Source organism: Ictalurus punctatus, chromosome 2 (assembly GCF_001660625.3).
Source record: "Ictalurus punctatus breed USDA103 chromosome 2, Coco_2.0, whole genome shotgun sequence".
In the NCBI taxonomy this organism is placed as follows: Eukaryota; Metazoa; Chordata; class Actinopteri; order Siluriformes; family Ictaluridae; genus Ictalurus; species Ictalurus punctatus.
This window is the reverse complement of record NC_030417.2, coordinates 5,556,854-5,581,916: the sequence shown is the minus strand read 5'-3', so window position 1 is coordinate 5,581,916 and position 25,063 is coordinate 5,556,854. Positions and strand designations below refer to the sequence as shown.

At 38.1% G+C, this 25,063-nt stretch overlaps 1 protein-coding gene and 1 long non-coding RNA gene across 3 annotated transcripts in view; both read left to right on the top strand.

Annotated features, from left to right (window-relative positions):
- The window catches only part of LOC124629009 (junctional adhesion molecule-like), a 34,111-nt gene continuing 9,048 nt past the window's right edge, over positions 1–25,063 (top strand). The window contains exons 1-2 of one of the 2 annotated variants that reach the window (XM_053687045.1): positions 1–188; positions 21,621–21,926. In XM_053687045.1, the coding sequence (XP_053543020.1) occupies positions 140–188; positions 21,621–21,926 (355 nt within the window). In that variant the 5' untranslated portion in view covers positions 1–139. Of the gene's footprint in view, positions 189–20,172; positions 20,270–21,620; positions 21,927–25,063 lie in introns of those variants that run through there. The other variant, XM_047160757.2, reaches the window with a different exon arrangement.
- Positions 8,277–12,331, top strand: LOC128635232 (uncharacterized). The gene is made up of 3 exons (XR_008398161.1): positions 8,277–8,681; positions 11,757–11,909; positions 11,992–12,331. It is a non-coding gene; the product is annotated as an uncharacterized LOC128635232 (long non-coding RNA).

Sequence of the window (25,063 nt, the reverse complement as noted above, 5' to 3'; positions counted from 1 at the left end):
TGATAAATGAGACAGCGGTTGTTGTGGTTTCCTGATAATCACACTATATAACAGAGAGACCCTCAGGCAGTGTGACAGTGTGTGTGTGTGTGTGTGTGTGTCACTTTGAGGGACTGGTGTGTGTGCAGAAAAATCAGTAATGATGAAGTGCTTGTATCTTTTGTCTGTTGTGTTTCACGTCGCTGCAGGTGAGTGAAGTTATTTTCTATTTTCTATTACAGAAAGGAGAGAGAATATTATCCAGTTCTTAGTTCAGCTGCTTTGTGTTTAGTTCATGTGGTTTCTGTCCAGACTGGGTTTACAGTAGGCCGTAGTTCAGCCCTGTTCCTGAACAACCAAACCAAACACTGTCAAATGTTTATCATTTAGAGTTTTACTTAATAACAACTTTACTTACTACAGTGTTATAATAATAATCGGCCCAACAGAGATGAACACGTTCAATGGAAATATTTGATTATGGCCTCATATTTTATAAATGTAATGCTATTAAAATGCTAAATTTCAAGAGCAGCATGTACTTCTAGTTAAATTGTCCAAAGACAGCAGTAATCTTTATACACAAGGTAAACATACACGTCATGCCTTGTGTTATAATCTCCTTATTTAGACCTGTTCAGCTTTGATCATGTGGATTTTTTCTTCCTGATTAACTTCAGTCTAAAATGTACTGATGAAGAGAGGTGGGCGAATGAATAAGGAGGAATCTACAGTGAGATTATTTTACATCCCTATAATACTTACAGTGTATGTTTTTACACATTTACTGAATTACATCTCTCACAATCTCTGTCTTATTGAATGTATCTATAATAATTCATATAAAGTGTAATAGAAAAGTTATTTTCCTGTAACTTGTACGTCACTTCTTCATTCAGGTCTTAACTATAAATAGATGCGTGTGAATTTCGCACCTTTGTCTGCTGTCTCTCTGTCAGTGACCATCTTCACTTCCTGCATTACATTTTACACCATATTTAGTAACATGTATTATCAATCCTGTGTTCACATTTTTGAAACTCACATCAGCGGTCTATGTGAATTAACTGTGTATCACTGTTCATTACTTTGACACAAAAAGGATTAAATAACTTCAGCTTTCAAAATTCATGAATTCTTTTCTCACTCCAACTCCAATAAAACGGTGTATCTATTTTTCACGTTTACATACTGTTTTCAAAACTAAGGAATTTCATTTTAACCAAACATTAAAGAAACAAAGTGTTACTTTTAAAAATATATTTTTTAACTAATTAGATTAGATTAACAAATGAATTAGATTGCTAAATCCTAAAAACATGCCGGTAGGTGCCTAAAATAACCTGCTTATGATTGTGTGTGTGTGTGTGTGTGTATGTGTGTGTATGTGTGTGTGTGTGTGTGTGTGTGTGTGTGTGTGTGTGTGTGGTTTCCTGCAATCGACTAGCATACAATCCAGGGTGTATTTCCGCCTTACACCCAGTGTTTCCAGGATATTTTCCAGATAGCCCAATGTGCCTTAACCACTGAGCTACCACTACCACTGTGCATTTCCTGTTCATGTCTGAATGATGAACTCGTCTGAATCGACTCAGTGCATGATTTTTAAAATTGTTTTATATGAAAAAATATATTTTTAGAACTTGGAGATATGTGATATCTGACGTGTGTGTGTGTGTGTGTGTGTGTGTGTGTGTGTGGCAATTTTTTTTTTTGTTATTTTCTTGGAATTTCTAAGGTTAAATTTTTCTGTACTTTGGATTTACTCCCTGCTAAAAGTCATTGTGTTGTGAGTGATAAAGCGTTCTTGTTCAGAGAGACTTTGCTTGTGTTCTTGTGGTTTTGAGGCGTGTATGAAGTGGTGCGATAGTTATAGTTGTCACAGCTCCGTCAGATCAGAACTCAAATTCCCAAGATGCAACACTCACTTCTCATGCACGCATGCGCTCACCATCCCCAGAGTTCTGATCAGACACACCTGGCACCAATCACACACACACACACTCTCACCGCTAGTACTTAAGGATGTCACTCATCCAGAATCTATGCGAAGTATACGCTCAGTCAACTCGTTTCTCTGCGTTACCAAGCCGTTCTAGTTAGTTTGTCTTCTTGTAATCCTCGACCCTTGTTTCCGGTTTCGACTACCCTCTCTGCCTGACCCCGTTTGTGTTGTTCGTCCGATCGCTTGACCTTTGTCTGTCTTACGACTACGTTTCTTGTATTTCCCGATACCACGCGCTACACCTGCCGCCCGCTCCTGCTTCCGTGCCGATTCGAGGTTCATGACAATAGTACATTATGGATGTGAAGTTATCTGCTGTACTGAGCTGCACGCTGGTAAAGCCAGCCTGTTGTGTACAGTTTATAAAATAAACAAGACAGTATTTTTTAAAAAATGTATTCAAAATCGAATAGTAAAAAACTTAATAAATGAATAAACAATCAATCACAGTTTATTTCCTAATTTAGCTGTAGACCTACACACTTTGTTTTTTCTATACATAAGGGGATGTGTTTGGATCGATGGGCAGCACAGTGGTACAGCAGGTAGTATTACTCCCTCACAGCTCTAGGGTCCCAGTTCAATCCTGAGCTCAGGTTACTGTCTGTCTGGAGTTTCACATGTTCTCTCCATGTCCATGTGGGTTTTCTCTGGGTTCTCCGGTTTCCTTACAACTCCCAAAAACTTACCAGTGTATTGACTACACTAAGTGTCTATTCCAGGGTGTATTCCCTCCTTGCACCCAGTGTTCCCAGGACAGGCTCCAGAGCCACCGTGACCCTGAGCAGGATAAAGTGCTCACTGAAGCTGAATGAAAGAATGTACAAATGAATGAATGAAGATGGATCTAATCTGCATTATTGGATGTGAGGTTAACTGCTGTATTGAGCTGCATGTTGGTAGAGAAGAGTTCTGAAAAACTGATCTCAGTGCTGACAAATACATGTAACCGATTATAAAAAGAATAATAATAAAAAAAGATTGTAAGGTATGTATGGCAAATTGAGTGTGGAGTATTACTCAGTATTCTCTGTGCATTGCACAATGTCGGTTAACTGATGCTGTAAGAAAGAGGAAGTAGCCATTCTCCCATCAGCCCCCATGCTGCCCTGCCCACAATCATGTGATTACTCTGACATGCTGAGTGTTTCACACTGGCTCTAACATGAGAACACTAGATATGTATGCAGCTGTGGTTTTATGAACAACAGGTAACTGCCAGAGGTACTGAGAATCACCGGTTATCTTCCTGTGTGTGTGCGCGCGCACGTGCGTGTGTGTGTGTGTGTCTGCGTGTGTGTTAATGAATGTGTGCATATGTTTGTGTGTGTGCCTGTGTGTTTGTGTGTGTGTATGGTGAGAGCATTCAGCAAAGTCACAAGTGATGTGTGACATAGTATTTGCAATAAATATCACTGTCATATGAACATTTTTCCTGAAACCTAATTGCATTTGCTCTGGATATCCAGGTTTCACTGAACCATAGTTACATACTTAACTACTATTTCAACCTCCCTAACCTGCAGGAGTGGTGAGAATCAACTGGATAACGTTTTCCATTATGGCACAAGGAGCACACACAATAAGAGCTTATTACCAGAGTATGTAGTTCTTCCACTATTTTCTCAGAAGTGAACACTATCAAAAAGGTAGTTTTCAGAGACACCCATTTCAGTCTGTTCTCTTTCTCATAAGGAGGAGCCTTAAAGGACTCTAGCACAAGGAGCAGGGGGATTACTGTTATGGCTGTTATCAGTCCTAACATCCTCCATACTAGTTGGTACTGTACATAGTGACCTGGTTGAATCTGACTGGCAAGTTTAATAAAGTCTCATGTTGTAGTGACAAGGTGGCATTCTCAGTAAATCTAGTCTAGGTCTGCTTCTTGGTGGACGTATATATAGGAGCCAGCAACAACAATATTAACTACTTGTTGTTGCTGTTCCACAACATTATACTGTATATAACTATACATAACTTTAAACTGACAAGATAAGACATGTAATTCTTTAATAAATAAAATTTTTTTACCAAGCAAATAAAACACTATGACATGTACTGTAGGAAAATGGCATCATGCCACTCTGTTGTTCATCATTTTCTTTTAAAAGCCTATCTCATTTTGTTTTATAGACAAAAATTAACTAAATCTGTAAAGCAGGCTAGTGCAGAGATCCGGTTTTCTACACAGTGCTTCTGAAATCCTACAATGTGTCTGGAGTGAATCAAACTAAACAAAACTTCAGTAGTTCAATGCACTTAACAGATAAAAAAATCTTAACCCAGTGTGTTAAATAGAAACCATAATAATGAAGCAAAATGTACAAGAGTATGATGTTTTGCACAATTTACATAGATAATGTGACTCAAAGAATATAAAGCTCGCTTTATATTGGTCACCACAGACAATTCCCTATCAGACCAGCAGAGGGCATCTCTCTTATAGTATGAATTTCTTCCTTGGTTGTTTCACTGATTTCCGGTACACACCTGTCTTGTGTTTCCCCTGACTGGTTCCCATTTATAAGTTCTGTGTTTTCCCTCTTTAGTTTCTTAGCATTTGTTTTCATAAGTAGTTATTATCTAGTCTGTCAGAAATAGAAAGTAATGCAGTGTAAACATTGTCTAGTAGATTGTCCAATTTAATTCAAATAACTGTTATTTGTAGAGGACTTTTAACAGTAGACAAGGCAGCTTTAAGGAAAATAATTCTATTGTGTATATGAGACAATAAATGAAATCTGGATGTAGATTTACAACTCTAATGAGCAATTATCTGTAGCTCAGCTGTAGTAGCAGCTTTTTTTCACAGATGTCGCTACATAGTTGCTTAGCTATAGCTCTATAATCTAAGCCCTAGAAGAATAATTAATTACACTTTAAAGCTCTATATTTATTTATTTATTTATTTATTTACATTTTTAGTTCTTTAAACGTTAATAAATTATGCTATTGATAACAATTATACTCTCATGATTAATCTTACTTTTCATAAGGAGTCATGATCATCACATGACCAGATTCTTGTCATATCACAGCAAACAACAAACATGGCCGACAAAGACTACAACTCCCAAACTCACACACAAACACGTTCACCATCCTGAATTCCAATTAGAGACACATGCTGCCAATTGCACCTTCACCCACACCACTCCTTTATAGAGACTGTTCACACACAGTGTTTGAGAAGTATACGCTCAGTTGATTAGGTCTCTGTCTAAAGCAAGCCTTGATCTCGTGTTTGTCTTTCTGGTTTTGACTTTCTTCTCGTTTTTGACCTCGTCTCTCTGCTTAACCTTCTTTTGACTGTTTGTCTGATTGCCTTACCTCTGCCTGTATAAGTTTGTGGATTTTGCACTTGTTGTGTTTTGGTATTAAAGTACATAACCTGCACTTGCTTCTGTCTTCGTCTCCATTTCATGACTCTTATAAGTGCTCCTCAGCTCACACATGGTAAATTTATCTTTATTACTTGCTGTAAGTCTAGGGAAACACACTTGCTGGTAAACACTAGAATTCATGTGTGTAGTGAAGTTAATTAGTGAAGTTAATCCTGCAGCTCATGCACTTTTTTTTTTTTTTTTTTGCAATGGTCACCCTATAAATAAAAGATAAAATGATAACATGAGAAAAGATATGAATAAACATTAATACTGTATATTGCAATATAAATATTAAGTCATGGAAAAAGTGATTTTCAGAAATGAGAAATGACACAGCAGTTGTGGTTTCCTGATAATCACACAATATAACAGAGAGACACTCAGGCAGTGTGACAGTGTGTGTGTGTGTGTGTGTTGTCACTTGGAGGACTGGTGAGTGTGTAGAAGAATCAGTAATGAAGTGCTTGTATCTTTTGTCTGCTGTGTTTCACGTCGCTGCAGGTCAGTGAAGATATTTTCTATTACAGAAGGGAGAGAGAATATTAGCCAGTTCTTAGTTCAGCTGCTTTGTGTTTAGTTCATGTGGTTTCTGTCCAGACTGGGTTTACAGTAGGCTGTAGTTCAGCCCTGTTCTTGAACAACCAAATTGTCCAAAGACCGTAGTAATCTTTCTACACAAGGTAAACATACACGTCATGCCTTGTGTTATAATCTCCTTATTTAGACCTGTTCAGCTTTGATTATGTGGATTTTTCTTCCTGATTAACTTCAGTCTAAAATGTACTGATGAAGAGAGGTGGGGGAATGAATAAGGAGGAATCTACAGTGAGATTATTTTACATCCCTATAATACTTACAGTGTATGTTTTTACACATTTACTGAATTACATCTCTCACAATCTGTCTTATTGAATGTATCTATAATAACTCATAAAGTGTAATAGAAAAGTTATTTTCATTGGATATGTGTGTGTGTGTGTGTGTCATATTTTTGGTTGGATATGTGTGTGCTTTTATAGACAGGGTTGTATGTGTGTGTGTGTGCGTGCGTGCGCGGGATTGCACCGGAAATAGTGCAATAAGAAAGAACATGTAACGATAATTATCATTAACCTTTTGACCTAGGCCTGACTCAGGAGTGTTAGCCTAGACAGGGGATATGCGTGGGAATGCACATGACCATACTATGTATGAATACAATATATGTGAACGAACTTGTGTGCATGGGATTGCACCGGAACCGGATTCAACATAATTATATTTGATAATGATGACCTGCCAACATAATTATAATTGATGATGATGACCTTTGACCTAGACCTGTCAAAACCAATTAGTGATATGTACCATACAAACTAACTCTCTCTATCTTGTGTGTGTGTGTGTGTGTGTGTGTGTGTGTGTGTGTGTGTGTGTGTGTGTGTGTGTGTTTGTGTGGTTGGTTCCTGCAATTGACTGACATACAGTCCAGGGTGTATTTCAGGTATACATAGGTGTATGTTGATGAGAGAGAGAGAGAGAGATACTTTGCTAGTTTTTTGGTTAAATGAGTTGGATTTGAGGCGTGTATGGTGTTCTGATGGTTATAAAGGACTGTATTTTCTGGGGGGATGGGAGGGAGGGAGGTAGGGAGGAAACCCCTTCAATAATCAGAACTAGCAGTTAAAACCCCCGGATATTTATACCATTATCAACTGAAACGTATGTAGAAGTAATTTATTTTGTAACATTGTTGGTGTTTCACATCAATTGTTAGTTTGTCAAAATAAATCAGATAAAAATACTAAAATCCCCCCTCCACTGCGCAAGCTGATATCGTCCAACTATTTCCTCAGAGCACAATGCTTGATTTCTAATGCTTCTAGCTAATGACACGCCACATATATTGTAGCTAGCTAATTCATTTAAATTTAGCCATAAATATCAATATAACAAGTTAACGGAAACTGCCTTGAGTTATGTTAGCTAAGTTTTATTTTAATAATTCCCATTATTATCAACAACAAGTTTGTTCACAGTAAATGATGTGCAAGTTTTAATCAGTTACAGTGTGCATTCATTTGGACTCGTATGTCCTGTGTAATTTGTTTTAAAGAAAATTAAATTAAATTAAATGAGCATTTGATCATAAATACTTCTGAATGATAGAGAGATGGATAGATTAGACAGATAGGTGTATGATAGATAGATAGATTAGACAGATGGGTATATAGATAGAAATATAGATTAGCACAGGATAATTATGTAATGACACTGCAGATACAACAAAGATGTTTTTTTTTTCTATTTATTATTATTTTTATTTAATTAAAAATATCGGGAAGCATACCCATTCACACTTTAACCACCCAATATTCAAACCAAATCTACGCCTATGGCTGTACGTTACGGATGTGAGTTTAACTGCTGTACTGAGCTGCACGCTGGTAAAGCCAACTGTGTGAAGAGTTTAGATAAAGTGAACATAGTATTGAGAAATGTGTGTAAGTAATTGTAAAAACTGGAAACTAATCAGTTTAAAGAAATCTGTACATTGTGTAGTGTTACTCTCTCCAAGTTTTCTTTATTTTCAGATGTAGTTGTAACATGGTGTCTAATCACAGCTGTCTAACTACAAGTAGATCTCTTGGATTTAAAAGCTAAAATACACACTGATATAGCTGATGGAAATGCAAATAATTGATCAAATTTCACAAGCTTCTACATAATATTTGTACTCTCTCCATATTACAAAGATTTGAGGACACGTGGGATGCAAAAGTTACACAATTTGCTGTATGCACAAAATTATGTATGGAAACGACTCAAGGTCAGATTTCTTTTGAGAAAAAGAATTCTTTTGACAAAAATATATTTTTCACATGACTATATATAGTCAAAAAAATGTGTTTCCCCTCAAATTGTCATCTCATTGAATGGTTGTGATATTATCTTATTTTATAAATTGTCACCTTAATGTGTTATGGGTGGGTGGATTACACGGTCGCCGTGGTTGGGAATGAACTTAAAAATGGTAAGAGTGTTTGTGCTCACAGTTTTTATTTTTATCTTTTTATTTTTATTTTATACCAATGTATCTTTGTACATTACCAGTGTTTGCAGTCTCGAATAAACATTTGATCCAAAAATACAACAGTCATTAGTTTTAATAAGTTTTGTGTTTTCAGTAGGAAGAAGAGAAACTTCAACACACTCGAGGAAAACAGACACAAAACCTTCATCAGAACCACCTCAGAGTAAAACAACAAACTCTTCACCTCCACTATCCTCAACAACACTGGAACAAGATAAACAGCAAACACACCCTCTAGGTGCCAAAACTTTTCATCAGTTATGAAAAAAAAACATCTGTATTATTACATTTATTTACTGAATTACATATCTGAAAATCTGTCATATTGAATGTATCTATAATAACTCATATAAAGTGTTATAGAAACTTGTGCGCCACTTCTTCATTCTAGTCTTAGCTATAAATAGATGCGTGTGAATTCCCACGTTTTTCTGCTCTCTCTCTGTCAGCGACCATCTTCACTTCCTGTATTATGCTTTATTTATAGGTTTTTTTCTTACATGAATTTATCAATCCTGTTTTCTCATTTTCAAAACTGACAACAGTCGTCTATGTGGACTGAACGGTGTATCACTTTTCAGTGCTTTGATACAAAAACTATTGAATAACCTCAGCTTTCAAAATTAATGAATTCTTTTCTCACTCAAACGTCATAAAAACTCGTAGAACCCATAGGGGACATGTCCCTCACACTTTTAATAAAATGTCAATTCGTCCCCTGCACTTTTCACTGGTCATGGCCAATTTGTGTATCTTTGATTTCTATAAGTGTACATGTCTATAAGTCTTTACATGACCTGATGTTGCATTGACAATTGGTCACTCACGTCACGTGTCACACCCATGCTCACACCCACGCTGAGCGCTCAGAGGTCGCGATGAACTCAAAAGGGCAATAAAACATTCTCTACTTCTTTTTTTTTTACTAAATGGAAAGTTTAAGTGTAAGTTCTTTTGGCGTGTGGTATTCGTGTTGCACAATGATGAATAATTTGCTGCATATTTCTTTTTAAACGCTGACTATTTCCATTTATGAATAAGTAGCTAGATTGGATGGTAATATTAGCCTACTCGCAGTCCCACACAAAATAAAAGAGCTTGACACTAAAAGAAAAACTGTTAACAGTAAAATTTATTGCATGTTATTGTTGATATAACATGTTATTGTACTGATATAAGGTCTCCTTACAGTGACATGTTTGTTAGTTTAGTTCAATTACAGTCTTTTTGGATCAGTGTGGTTTGAATGACCTATTTCTTTGGTCTGTTGAATAGAATAAAATAGAATATAATCAAGTAGTGTGTGAATATAAGTATATATTATATACTGTGTGCTATGTATACACACAATACAATGTACACTAAACACAATTTGCAATATTTAAATAATACAGTGCAATATACAATATAACATGCAAGTACAGAATCATAAATTAAGCCAAGTAAGAACAAGAAGAGATAAAACTCATCAATTAGACAAAGTTCAGAAATGTCACGAATCAAGGATGGGTTTGGAAGCGATCGCAGATTACAACGTTTATTTAAACAATCAAACAACAAAACATAGACACTAAGACAACTAGGCAAAATACTGTGACATGAAACAAAACACGGGAACATGGAACACGGTAGTCTAAGACAATGAAAGACTGAGAAACAGTGCAGACAATGGCTGTATATAAGTGTGCTCATTAACAGAAACGTGAATCAGGTGCAGGTGGTCATGTGACATGTAGTGCAGTGCAGTGGCTGATGGGAACTGAAGTCCACTGTTACCTTGATATATCACAGAAGCCCCCCCAAGGGCGCTTCTTCCAGTGCGCCCAAAAATACACGCCCTCCATCTGGTGGTCCTGGCCCCCTGGGCAAAATGTACCCAGCAAGACTAGGAGGCTGATCGACGTCCACAGCGGAGCAGGGAGGAAGAGGGACGTCCTCAGCGGGGCAGGAAAGCGGAGCGACGTCCTCGGCGGGGCAGGAAAGTGGAGCGACGTCCTCGGCGGGCAGGAGAGCTGGATAGCTTCCTCAGCAGAACAGGACAGCGGGACAGCTTCCTCAGTGGGACAGGGCATCAGGATAGCTTTCTCAGCAGAACAGGACAGCGAGGTTCTTCACGAGGCCAGGGAGAGGAGCGAGGTTCTCCGCGAGGCCAAAGGGAGGAACGATGCTCTCCGCGGAGCATGAGGGGGGAATGATGTCCTCCGTGGAGCATGAGGGGGGAGTGACATACACAGCAAAGAAGAGGAACGACATCTTCAGCAGAACATGGAGGCAAAGCGATGTCCTCAGCAAAGCAGGATGGCAGAGAGACATCCTCAGCTAAGCAGGATGGCAGAGCAACGACCTCAGCCGAGCAGGAAGGCAGAGCGACGTCCTCAGCCGAGCAGGAAGGCAGAGCGGCATACTCAGCGGTGCAGGAAGGCAGAGTGACGACCTTCACTGAACCTTAAGGCAGAGTGTCATCCCCAGCTGAACAGGAAGGCAGAGCAATGACCTCAGCTAAACCTGAAGGCAGAACGACATCCCCAGCTGAGCAGGAAAGCACAGCAGCATTGAGTGTGGGGTTGTTGAACAGAGGGGAGTACTTTGGTATGTCAGGACATGGAGCAACGCCTTCAGCCAACTCAGGTGACTGAGCGTCATCCTCAGCTGAACCAAAATCCTCAGACGAGCAGGGAGGCTGACTTTCGTTCTCCGCTGACTCTGCTTGCTGAACTAAATCCATAATAGGGGAGGGAGGGTGGGAGATGGTATTAGCCCCGACCACAGACTCCCCCTCCTGTTGGCATGGTGTGGCGTAGTCCTCCGTGAACATGGGAGGTGAGTTGAAGGCCAGGTAATTCCTGGCAACCTGCTGCTTTCATAGCGCTGCTTGGTACTCCTCTGCCTCTGGGCGTAGCGTGGCGAAGTACTCCACAATCATCTGTGGCATCCTGACGCCCCAGTTCTCCATCCTGGCGGTCTGCTGCTTCCGATAGTACGTCTTTCGTTCTGTCATGTTTCAAGGATGGGTTTGGAAGCAATCGCAGATATAATGTTTATTAAACAAACAAGCAAACAATAAAACAAAGACACTAAGACAACTAGGCAAAATACTGTGGCATGAAACAAAACACAGGAACATGGAACGCGGAAGTTTAAGACCACAAAAGACCGAGAAACAGTGCAGACAATGGCTATATATAAATGTGCTCATTAACAGAAACGTGTATCAGGTGGGGCGCACGGTGGCTTAGTGGTTAGCACGTTCGCGGTCTTGAATTAACATTTGATTTTTAAAAAATCTAGTTTTAATACGTTTTGTCTTTTTCAGTAGGAAGAACAGAAACTTCATCACGCTCGAGGAAAACAGACACAACACCTCCATCAGAACCGCCTCAGAGTAAAACAACAAACTCTTCACCTGCATCATCCTCAACAACACTGGAACAAGATAAACAGCAAACACACAGCAGCCTCTTTATAGGTGCCAAAACTTTTCATCAGCAATGAAAAAACACATCTGTATTTTTACATTTATTAACATTTTGGTGTGTTTTATTACACAGTTTTCATCATTCTGGCGGTTTTATTGTTATTTTTGGTGTTACCCGGTGTAGTGGCATTTATCTGTTGGAGACGCAAAGGTACAACACACACACACACACACACACACACACACACACACACATACACACACATAACAACGACAACAACAACAAATTCTGACATTGATTAACTGAAAACCTGTAGAAGCAGCAGCACTTCTGTAAGTGTCTCTGGGTAAGGAAAATGAAATTGTGTAGTTTCCACTAGAGGTGTGATTTCTGAGGTCTTTTCTCTTTAGGAGGAAGATGTGGAGAGAACGTGATTACTGAAGGACGTCTGGACTGTAAGAGAAAGCAGAAGGATCAGGTTAGTGTACATGCAGACCTGAGCTCAGCTGCATTTTTATTATTATCTTTAATGTCTTTGAATCAGAGGATAAATGACTGAAAAGGAACTATACTATATCATCAAATTCTCATCGTCCATCAGAGTCCTACTGTATTCTTAATTTAATCTCCATTTAATTCTGCATACTTCTATCAGAAAAAAAAACACATTGTGTAAAGAAAGTCAGATTTGGAGATTTGTGTCGTCTTCACAGGATTTTACTTGCCTCTTGTAGTCAACAGTATATGTGTGTTATTTGTATAATTTTCATGTTCTGTCTTTCCACAGACTGAACCTGATGTTAGTTACTCTACTGTAACCCACGTGAACACAGCCGGAGCAGCACGGGTCCAGATCAACGCTGGAGACAAAACTGAATATGCCAGCATTCTAACTGTCTAATCCACAGTAAATATACATACATTTATATATTATATATAATGTTTTCATACCATTAAAAAGCAAATTCAGCAGATTCATCCAGAGTATTGTGTTACATTTACTTTAGCTAAGGTTATTGTTCTGCATTCACTGTTAATGTCTGTTAATGAATAAAAAAAACTGCAGATGGATAAATCTTGCTAATTATATTTTGAGTGTACATGTCAATTTTTATGTTATGCATATTATTCTTATATAATCAATTAAAGTTCTAGAAGTTTTTTGCCGTCATACTGTTTTGTGCAAAAAGACGTATGCTGTATATGCTGTATGTAGCCAAATGTAAAAATATGACAGTGTACATGTTGAGTGTGGAGTATTACACAGTATTCTCTGTGCATGCCACAGCGTCAGTTAACTGATGCTTTGGGAAACAGGAAGAGGTGCCAGAGGTGGTGAAAATCACCCAGATACCATCATGTGTGCATACATGCTGAGACCATTCAACATAGTCACAAAGTAATGTACAACAAAGTATTTGCAGTATATCACTGTCATATTGACGTCTTTCCCTGGAAACTTCTTACATTTACTCTGGAACCATTATCCCCCATTAACCCCCCCCCCCCCCCCCCCCCATCAATAATTTAATCAATATTCATCTTAAAGAAGAAGAGCTCCATGCATTTTAAATGGAATTGAAATACTAGTTACTTATTTGAACGACTAACGATTTACTAAATATTTGACAGATATAGAAACCTACAAACCAATGCACCACTAATCTGTTTACCTTCCTACTTTGTGCTATTGTGGGGGGCAGTGTGCTCACCACCCCATTTTACTCACTAGAGTTATTTTTGTACCTTCTGGTCAAAGTAGGAACTGCAATAAGCATTAATAGAGGCCCATTGAGGCAGAAATCCCTCTGCCCCATGCTCGCTCTATGAACATTTTCAGTAAAGAGCAGGACTGTTAATGACAGGGTTGTAGTTTTTAAGCCAAATTGGGCTAGCTGAAATTACTTTCACCACCCAAGATCTTGTTTTATAGAAAATAATCTAAATTAAATCTAATATAGTTCTGCAAACAACGGCAAAGTGTGGAGACAGTGCAGACAGTATGTCTATGATGTCCATCTGCTTTACTGGGAATGCCTCTACACCTGCTCATTTATGTAGTTATCCAGTCATTCAATCATGTGTCAGAAGCACAATGCATAACATGAGGCAGACACAGGTCAAGAGCTTTTTAACATTTACATTCATGGCAAGCGTTATCAGAATCCCTTGACCTGTATCTGCATGTCATGCATCATGCAGCTGCCACATGATTGGGGAAATACTCTGCCAATTTTTTTGTTTCAGTTTTTATTGTGTTACTAACACACACACACACACACACACACATATATATATATATATATATATATATATATATATATATATATATATATATATATATATATATATATATATATATGATTTTATTTTATAAATATTGTGAAACTTTATTATATTCTCCATGAGCGAATGGCTCATGTCAATGATTGAGGTGCAAAAGGACAACTATTTAAAAGCTTGCTGATGATGCACATTACCATTATAAGGGGTATGGTGTCACCTGCTGTAGCAGTCGAGATAGAACATGCAGTTTCTCATGGAACAAATTCAGGTTTATGGTTACTTTCTTTCTTTTATTTGTAATTATGTTGCTGTACTGTGGATACGGTAAGTGTTGAATTGTCTAATTTGATTGTTCAGAAGGTGCCAATTAATTTTCTATAACAGCAGTTCTGACAGTAGTGTTGGTCATAATTTAAATCACAGGTTTACATTAATGCTCTATGAGCACTTACTGTAGAAGCTAGTAAAGATGGTTTACCAGACTGAGCAGCTCTGACTGTGTTTTGGTAGCTAAAACTGGCCAGAAAGGGCTGAATTTTTCAGCAGGTAGTTGCTATGACATAAGTGATAACAGTAAGTAACTTATTTTGCAGATTTCCCACAACATTAAATAAACTGATAAAAGTACATTCATGACATTCTTTATTCTAAGAAGAATGAAGAAATAAAAGCTAACTCAACTAAATAGAAACCATAATAATGAAGTCAAATGTAAAAGAGTATGGGTTTTGTAAAATTTACATAGATACTGGCACGAAGAAGAGTCAAAATGTTGAATATAGAAAATATCATTTTATGTTTGTCACCACGGTTAATTCTCTTCCAGACCAGCAGAGGGCATCTCTGTCATAGTTTGAATTTCTTCCTCTGTTGTTCCACTGATTTCCTGTACACACCTGTCTTGTGTTTCACTGCCCACTTTTTCTAGAAATCATATTATATTTGGAATGCTTTGGATGATGAAAATACTTTTGAATCTTTTAAAAGTATTTAAAATAGACTTTACTTGTAACTACTTTCCATCATTGCAATGTATGGAAATTAAAAAAGGCCCAGAAATATGGTGGGATGATAAGAGATCTCATCATCTTTACTTCTAAGAGACATTTAATATTTAAACATTTCATATGTTTTTCATGTTCTATTGTGAATAACGTGGGTTTATGAGATTTGCAAATCATTGCATTCTGATTTTGTTTACATTTTACACAGTGTCCCAACTTTTTTGGAATGGAGGAATTATTAAACCCCTCCTTAGACCTTTCCCCACCTCCTTTCTTCTTTATTTATGCTGATATGTGCCCTGTGTTAATTCCCGTTTATTTGCATTTATGAATGTCATTATTTTATGTCATATTACAAATTACTCCCTCTAACATGTCAAGGAGAGATATCGCGGGTCGTTTGCTGGTGATTATATTGATGGACATTACAACTTGGTCCCAAACACTAGAATTCATGTATCTTGAAAGCAGTGAACTTAATGTTGCAACTTATGTTCGGTTTTGCACTTAATGTAGGCCTGCTCACTAAACACACATAATGTTGCTGTGTGGATCTGGATCACTAGAAGGTCAGATGCGTCTCCATCAAGTTACACCATTGATTATGATTATTTCTGGTCTACTTCTGTTTTCTTTCCTGGTCTGGTCCAGCATAGACATTGAGTGGGACACGTCCCCCCCAATAATCAGATATGGCCAAATTTTTTATGCTGCTCTGCTGCACTCAATTATGCACCGCTACGTATGTTAGGATGACAAAAAGTTAATAAAAACATTTTTTTTTAAAAATAAAAAATGAGTCTGGGCTGCCTCAGTAGTCTAGCAGCACTCATCAATGTAAAAATGTTTTAAATGGATTCTCTTTGTTATCTAAACCTGAATGCCATCTTGATGTTATTCACGCATTACTATTGTTTATTCATTATTATTGTGCTTCAATTTTTGTCTTTTGTGATTTATTTATTTATTTTTTTATCTATTGACTGTACTGGTGGTTGTAACCCCTTGCTTACCATTTTGTTCCATGAGGGGGAAATATGTGTGGACACTGAGAGGATATTGGAAGCCATGGACTGCCCTGTAAGACATTTATACCTGTGCTATATCGCTGAATTACTAATTGTACTGTACGGCTGCACTTGATAAAATGGAATAAAAAGAAGTTGAAAAAAATGTTTTCAATGGCCAATCAAATCAAAGACGGCGGGGCTTTACTGTTCACAGAAGCCGCGCGATGCTTCAGTTTTAAAAGAGTGTGAGGTATGATGTAAGCTAAGTAATATCCACAACCTGGCATCTTCTAAGTGAACTAGCATGAGGGTGTGTTTTTTGAGAGAGACTTCAAAGCACTTCTGTAACACACTCTGGATAAGAGCATTTTCAGTGTGCTTGATCGATATCTTAAATGCATATGTGTGTGTCTATGTTCAGTATGATTCTGAATAATCCCAAATAATGAAATTTGCATATTTTATTGTTTACTGGAGTATATTCCAGTGTTTCTGATTCATTCCTGTTACATATACTGCTGTACCTTCTATACAATAAAGAGAAAACTTTCTTGTTTTGTAATGTAAAGTTGGTTCATGTAAAAATAAAGTCAGTCATGCATCTTGTAATGTTTCCTGGTATTAGTGTTTTTCAGATCACTGTGTTATGAATGATAAGGTGTTCCTGTTGAGAGAGAGAGAGAGAGAGAGAGAGAGAGAGAGAGCCTTTGTTAGTGCTCTGGTAGAATGAGTTGATTTTGAGGTGTGTATGAAGTGTGTTGTTAGTTTTAGTGCATGGTGGATGTGAGGGTAACTGCTGTACTGAGCTACATGTTGATAAAGAGGAGAGTGAACTCAGTATTGAGAAATATATGCAGCCAACTATAAAAAGAAATGTAAGGGATGTATGACAGTGTGGTTGTTGAGTGTGGTGTATTACTCAGTATTCTCTGTACATGGCACAATGTTGGTTAACTGGTGCTGTGAGAAAGAGGAAATAGCCATTCTCCCATCAGTTCCCATGCTGCCCTGGCCACAATCATGTGATTACTCTGACATGTCTTACACTGGATCTGACCACCAGATAAAGTCCAGTGGTGTTAAGAATCACCCAGATACCATCCTGTGTGTGTGTGTGTGTGTGTGTGTGTGTGTGTGTGTGTGTGTGTGTGTGTGTGTGTGTGTGTGTGTGTGTGTGTGTGAGTGTGTGTTTGTGTGTGTGTGTCTGTGTGTGTGTGTTTGTGTGTGTGTGTGGATGCTGAGACAATTTAACAAAGTCACAAATTGCTGAACTGTATGTCATTATTTGAAATAAATGCTACTCTCGTGCAGCATGTGTGAGGAGGATGTCCTAATTGGCCTGCTCCTTGGTGGGTGTATATTGGATCCATCAAACAAAGGTTGTGATGCTACTGATATCACACAACTGAAATAAATGTAATAAACAAAAATCTATAATCTCACCGTCCATTAAGGACATGTATGCAGTTATCTAATCAGCCAATCATGTGCCAGCAGCACAATGGAAAAAAATCATGCAGATAGATCTGAAGAACTTGAGTTGATGTTCACATCAAACACCTCAATGAATAAAAAGTGTGAGCTCTGTGACTTTGTGGGATAGATATTGATGCCAGTAGGGCTGCTTTGAATATTTCAGAAACTGCTGATCTCCTGGTAATTTCACACACAACAGTCTCTAGAGTTTACACAAATGGTGCAAAAAACAAAAAACATTGAGTGAGCGACAATTTGGTGGGTGGAAACACCTTGTTAATAAGAGAGGTAAGAAGAAAATGGCCAATTTCTGTTCTGCCAGGAACTTTCTGGAGTGTTGAATGAAACGAATCAAAACCTAAATAGTTCAATACAATTAACAGATAAAAAAAAAAAAACCTGAGTCCAGTATTCTAACAACAAAAAAAATATAATAATAAGCGAAATATAGAAGAGTGTGATGTTTTGTGCAATTTACATAGATACTGTGACACAAAGAAGAGTAATTAAAAAAATATAAAAGCTCACTTTATATTTGTCACCACAGACAATTCCCTACCAGAGCAGCAGAGGGCATCTCTCTCATAGTATGAATTTCTTCCTTGGTTGTTCCACTGATTTTCTGTACATACCTGTCTTGTGTTTTTCCCTGACTGGTTCCCATTTGTAAGTTCTGTGTTTCCCCTCATTAGTTGCTTAGAATTTGTGTATTGATAGTAACTGAGTAGTTATTATCTAGTCTGTCAGAATTAGAAAGTAATGCAGCATAAACATCATATAGTAGATTGTCCTATTTAATTCAACCAAATGTTATTTGTAGAGGACTTCTAACTGTAGACAAAGCAGCTTTAAGGAAAATAATTGTATTGTCCTGTAAATGTTATTGAGACAATAAAAGCTTTTTTTCTTCTTTCTGCAGAAATCTGGATGTAGATTTAGATCTCTAATGAGCAATTATCTGTAGTATATTTTTGGCACAATATGTTGCTACTTAGCTGCTTAGCTATAGCTCTATAAACAAAGACCTAGGAAGAATAAATAAACAACTAAAGAAAGTACACTAAAAAACACTTCGTTAAAAACATTTTAAGCTCTTTAAACTCTAATAAATCATGGTAAAATTTACAATTATACTTTTATGATTGATTTTACTTTTCATAATGAGTCATGCTCATCAGTCATGGCCAGCGTCTAAGTGCTTCTCAAATCACATATGCTAAATGTCTTTATTACTTCCTGTAAGTCAAGGGAAACATACTGCTGGTAAATATACTGATGGACTGTCACTTAAGGAGGCTGAGAGCAGCTGCAAATGCAGATAAGAGTTTTATTATAGGAGATAGGCAGACAAATCCAAAATCATGAAACAATAGTGAGGTCAAAACAGGCAAATGGTCAGGCAATCAGCAAACAGGATAAACAAGACTAAGACAAGACTCAAATAACGAGAATGAGAACAAGATCAAAACCATGAAACATAAAGCTAGAAATATAGGCTTAGTACACGACAGAGATTATTGCTAACTGAGCGTAATACTTAGCAGTCATTGTGTTGAAACTATTTCTATATACTGTGGAGTGAGCGTGTGGGAGATTGGTAACAAGTGTGTGTGATTAGAACTCTGGAGAAGGTGAACGTGTGCTTGTGTGGGAAGTGTAGTCCTCTAAGGCCATGTTTGTCCTTCGTGGTGCATCCTGGGATATGGAGTCACTGGTTTGCTGTGATATGACATGGACGTTACATCTTTGTCCTAAATACTAGAAGTCATGTGTGTTGAAAAGTGAATTTAATTTTGCAGCTTACACACAGTTTTGCTTTTAATATACTCAATAAAGTCACATGATATAGATGGTTGTAGTAGTATTTTTCAGTTTATAAAAAGTGTTGTGTCATTTGTATTGAACTGAAAAGGATGTTTTTCACACTGCAGTACCTTCAGAAGTTTGGCTCCTGAAGTCCTTCAGGCTTCTTAGGGGTCATCTAACAAACTTCACTTGAGAAATTGATGCCTAAGATATACTGTATAACAATGATGATACGATGATAAAACCACCACATGACTAAATATTAATGCTGCATATAAAATGTAAATTGAGTCATGGAAAGAGTGATGATGGCCACAGGTATAGACTACCCATGTGCAGAAAGGCCAGCTGTGGTAGGAGCTTTGTTCCTATGGCTATACTAGCGTTAAACACATAGGTAATCAGCCATTGTGTTGCCATCTTATGCTCTGGCATTTGTTGTATGATCCTGATTTTTTCTTTTTTTCCCCTTCTCCTCACTATGTCTGTGATTGTTTTGATGGCTAATATGTATGGTGTTCTTGTGTTTATGTTTTTCTATGTACTCCTGGTGGAAACAAATTTCCTCTTTGAGGACAAATAATCTATCTATCTATCTATCTATCTATCTATCTATCGATCGATCTATCTATCGATCTATCTATGAAAGAGATTTTCAGAAATAAAAAATGAAAGCAGTTGTTGTGGTTTCCTGATAGTCACACTATATAACAGAGAGACGCTCAGACAGTGTGTGTGTGTCACTTTGAGGGACTGGTGTGTGTGCAGAAGAATCAATAATGATGAAGTGCTTGTATATTTTGTCTGTTGTGTTTCACGTCGCTGCAGGTGAGTGAAGTTATTTTCTATTTTCTATTACAGAAAGGAGAGAGAATATTATCCAGTTCTTAGTTCAGCTGCTTTGTGTTTAGTTCATGTGGTTTCTGTCCAGACTGGGTTTACAGTAGGCCGTAGTTCAGCCCTGTTCCTGAACAACCAAACCAAACACTGTCAAATATTTAGCATTTAGAGTTTTAATTAACAACAACTTTACTTACTACAGTGTTATAATGTTAATAGGGCCAACTGTGAGATTATTTTACATCCCTGTAATACTTACCGTGTATGTTTTTGCAGATTTACTGAATTATATCTCTCACAATCTCTGTCTTATTGAATGTATCTATAATAACTCATATAAAGTGTAATAGAAAAGTTATTTTCCTGAAAATTTGTATATCACATTCTGGTCTTAGATGCGTGTGAATGTCATACCATTTTCTGCTGACTCTCTGTCAGTGACCACCATCTTCACTTCCTACATTAAACCTTATTTATAGTTGTTGGGTTTTTTGTTTGATTGTTATTGTTGTTGTTATTGTTGTTTTTACAATCAGTAACATGTATTTATCATTGCTGTGTTCACATTTTTGAATGTGGTCTATGTGGACTGAACTGTGTATCACTTTTCATTACTTTTCACAAAAAGGTTTAAATAACCTCAGCTTTCAAAATTCATGAATTCTTTTCTCACTCAAACTCCAATAAAACTCTGTGTATCTACTGCTGATTTTTCACGTCTTTAAATACTCTTTTCAAAACTAATCAATTCCACGTTTAACCAAACCAAAGAGTAATTTTTTAAAAATCATTTAAAAAAAAAAAAACTGATTTATTAATTAAATTGCTAAACCCTAAAAACACGCCAGTAGGTGGACTGCCTGAAATAATCTGCCCCTAGTTGTGATTGATAGTGTGTGTGTGTGTGTGTGTGTGTGTGTGTGTGTGTGTGTGTGTGTGTGTGTGTGTGTGTGTGTGTGTGTGTGTGTGTGTGTGTGGTTCCCTGCAGTTGATTAGCATACAATCCACTATCAGTCTGACCAGGATTAAAGACTTGCTTGAAGAGGAATGAATGAATGAATGAATGAATGAATGAATGAATGAATGAACAAATGAACATTGACCTAAGTTGCAAAAGAGAATTGAATGTGAAAAAGAGATTCAAATGAGTATAATTCCACATAAACAGTAAACAGTATATTACATCAACATAATTTTATCCTAATATAACTAAAGTGAAAGACAAAATTCTTAAGTGGTCAGTAATTGTAAAACATACACATTTAATGATTTTGGTATTAAATGCAATAAAGCAGAATTATTTTATAGATTGTGAGTTTTTGTATGTTTGTTTCTGTAGGCTGTGCTCTCTCTGTTGATGATAATCTGAGAGAAATCACAGGGCACAATGGTGGTTCAGTGCTGTTACCCTGCTCCTGCTCTGACCTGGACACCAAACCTCAGAAATTCACCTGGTGGACCTACAGAACTGGACATCTTATAGAAGTGTTAAATGATGAACACTACCATAGCAGACTTCAGGTGTTTAATCACATTTCTCCTGCTAATCTGTCTCTGTTCATATCTGACCTGAGAGAAGAGGATCAGGGAGTCTACAGGTGCAGGACTGAGAAGGAACACAGAGACATCTGGCTCTATGTTAAAGGTAAAGTATTTAAATGCACAATAAAAGTTGATATTTAGTGTGAAAGCAGACTTGATAAGTCAATAAATTAATATAGTAAAAAATGTCTACTCTATTCAAATACAACTCCCGATTCACAGCGTTCGTCTGTTCTTCACCCACTCCAGAAAAAGGTGTAGCCTGATCCAACTTCAGTCAGCTGTTCTTCCTCTGCCATTCAGGTCTCACTTAGGATTGCTATATTGATCTTGTAGTGAGCAAGCTCCTTCACAATTAAGGCAGTTCTCCTTTTGGATCTGTCGGTATATACAGTGGGGGAAATAAGTACTGAACATGTCAGCATTTTTTTTCAGTAAATATATTTCCAATGAGCATATTCACATGAAATTTTCACCTATAAAAAGTCTATAAAAAGTCTAAAGTCTATAAATAAAGTTATGTGTAATAAAGTGAAATGACACAAGAAAAAAGTATTGAACACACTGACTGAAATTTATTTAATACTTAATGGAGAAGCCTTTGATTGTAATGACAGCTACAAGACACTTCCTGTATGAATAAATTAATTGGCCGCAGTATTCAGGTGTGATTTTGGCCCATTCTTCTAAACATATTGTCTTTAAATTTGTTCAATTGGATTGAAGTCAGGTGATTGACTGAGCCATTCTAACAGCTTGATTTTTTTTCTCTGAAACCAATTGAGAATTTCCTTTGCTGTGTGCTTTGGATCTTTGTCCTGCTGGAAGGTCCACCCACGTCTCATCTTCATCAGCCTGGTGGATGGCAGCAGATTCTTCTCAAGAATTTCCCGGTAAAGGGCTCCATTCATCGTTCCTTCAATTATATGAAGTCTGCCAAACCATGCGATGAAAAACAGCCCCACACCATGATGCTTCCACCTCCAAACTTCACTGTTGTTCTAGTGTTTTTAGGATGATGTGCAGTGACATTTCTTCTCCAAACATGGTGTGTAGTATGACAGCCAAAAAGACTACACTACTCCCAGTATTTCAAAGGCTTGTCCAAATGAGTTGTAGCACATTTTAAACGAGCTTCGACATGCTTTTTCTTTAGTAATGGAGTCTTGCAGGGTGAGCGTCAGCAGTGGAGTGCATTAACTTTTGTTTTCTCTGTGATGATGGTACCCGCTGCCTCCAAGTGTTTCTGGAGCTCTTTCCGAGTGGTCGTTGGTTCTTGGCCTACTCTTCTGACTATTCTACTGACTCCCTGGTTAGAAATCTTGTGAGGTGCTCCTATGTGTGGCCAGTTGATGACGGAGTGATGTTGCTTCCACTTTTGGATAATGGCCCCAAAGATGTTTACTGGAGGTTTCAGAAGTTTTGAAATACTTCTATATCTGATTCCATCAATATGTTTTGCAACAATAAGGTTGCAAAGGTCTTGGGAGAGCTCTTTGCTTTTACCTATCATGAGATGTTTCTTGTGTGACACCTTGGAAACGAAAAGCCTTTATATAGACCATCAATGTACTAACCCAGCTGATACTAATTTGCACAGATGGAGTATAATTACTTACGGATTTCAGCTGGTTCCTTGCCTTACCTTGCCTTGGAGAACTGCTTTTTCTTAGCATGTTCAATACTTTTTTCCTGTGTCATTTCACTTCATTGTACATAACTTTATTTATGGACTTTAATGTTGTGAATTCATTATATGTGTGGATTTCTTGAGTTAATACTGATGTCTGGTGAAAATTTCATGGCAACACCCTCATTGGAAATATATTTACTGAAAAAGATGTTGATGCATTCAATACTTATTTCCCCCACTGTATATGATCCATGAGAGTGCGTATGTTCCACGTTCCAAGAGGAAGTGGAATGTTGTTGGTTTTTTTCGTGTTTCGACCACATAAGTGGGATTCCCACCAGCCACAGTGAGTAGGTCAGGATTGGTGAAGCAGGCTTTTTTTAGGGCACCTGTTCTAGCCCCTTCCACAGTCTATGGCGGTAAGCAGCGCTATCCTAAAAAAGGACTGCTCAGTCACTAAGGTGGCTGCCAAAAACCACTGCTGCTTCAGATCAGTGAAAGACAACCCTATGGCCTGAGTTGCCTACATGCAGGTTCGCCACTACAGCCTCCAGTATATCTACACCTGCCATTTCAGGGCTAGCCCATTGCTGCAGGACTTGAGTTGAGGGGGATGGATGATGACATAGGTGATTTGTGAGTAAATTGGATTGAAGTGAGGAAGAGTTGTGAAACATTAGCCTCACTCTCTTGTCCACATTCCATTGCTCCAGTGGCTAGACATGGTCAAGACAACTGGAATGGAAGCTGGATGCAGTGGATGACCATCGTGTTCTACGTGTCTTGCCATGTTCTATGCTTTCCACGAAGCATTGCTGGGAATCACCTTTCTGCCCATTGACCAGCTGGTGGTTCCTCCGCGCAGTCTGCCGAATCCAGTCTTCATGTGCATTGGGTGACAAACCCTAAGCTCACCGAGGGTTAGAGTCCCATTAGCTACCTTCATCTGGTTTGGCCAGCCAGTTGAAGCCGTTTCAAGCGGTGTGGCCGCTGGGCATGCTACAGCTACATGGAGCCACAGGTAAGGGCTGCGTGTCAAGTGGGGACCAAAGTTGGATGGATTACTCCTGAGGGAGTATGATGTGTCTCCCCACTAGAGGTGCTACCCCTCTATGAGCATCCCATACAACCACAGAGGAATCACTTTGCTCTGTGGTGCAGGAAATGTCCTCCCCAGAATACTTCTCAGCAGACTCACACGGCACCTTGACCAGGGCCTCTTGCCAGAAAGTCATTGTGGCTTCAGGAAGGAACGAGGTACTGCTGACATGATCTTTACCACCAGACAACTACAAGAAAACTGTCAAGAACAGAACAGCTCTACACTATGCTTGTGGATCTAACTAAGGCATTTGACTCTGTGAGCTGGAGGGCCTCTGGAAGATTATGGCCAAAATTAGATTCCCAGATATGTTCATTGAAATGGTGAAGCAATTCCATGACGGCATGCTTGCCAGAGTCCAAGATCATGGTAATTACTAAGAGCCATTCGCAGTTACAAACAGTGTGAAACAAGGTTGCGCCCTGGCTCCCAGGCTCTTCAGCATTATGTTCTCTGCCATGCTGATCAATGCCTTCAGAGATAATAATGTCGGGATGAACTTGCG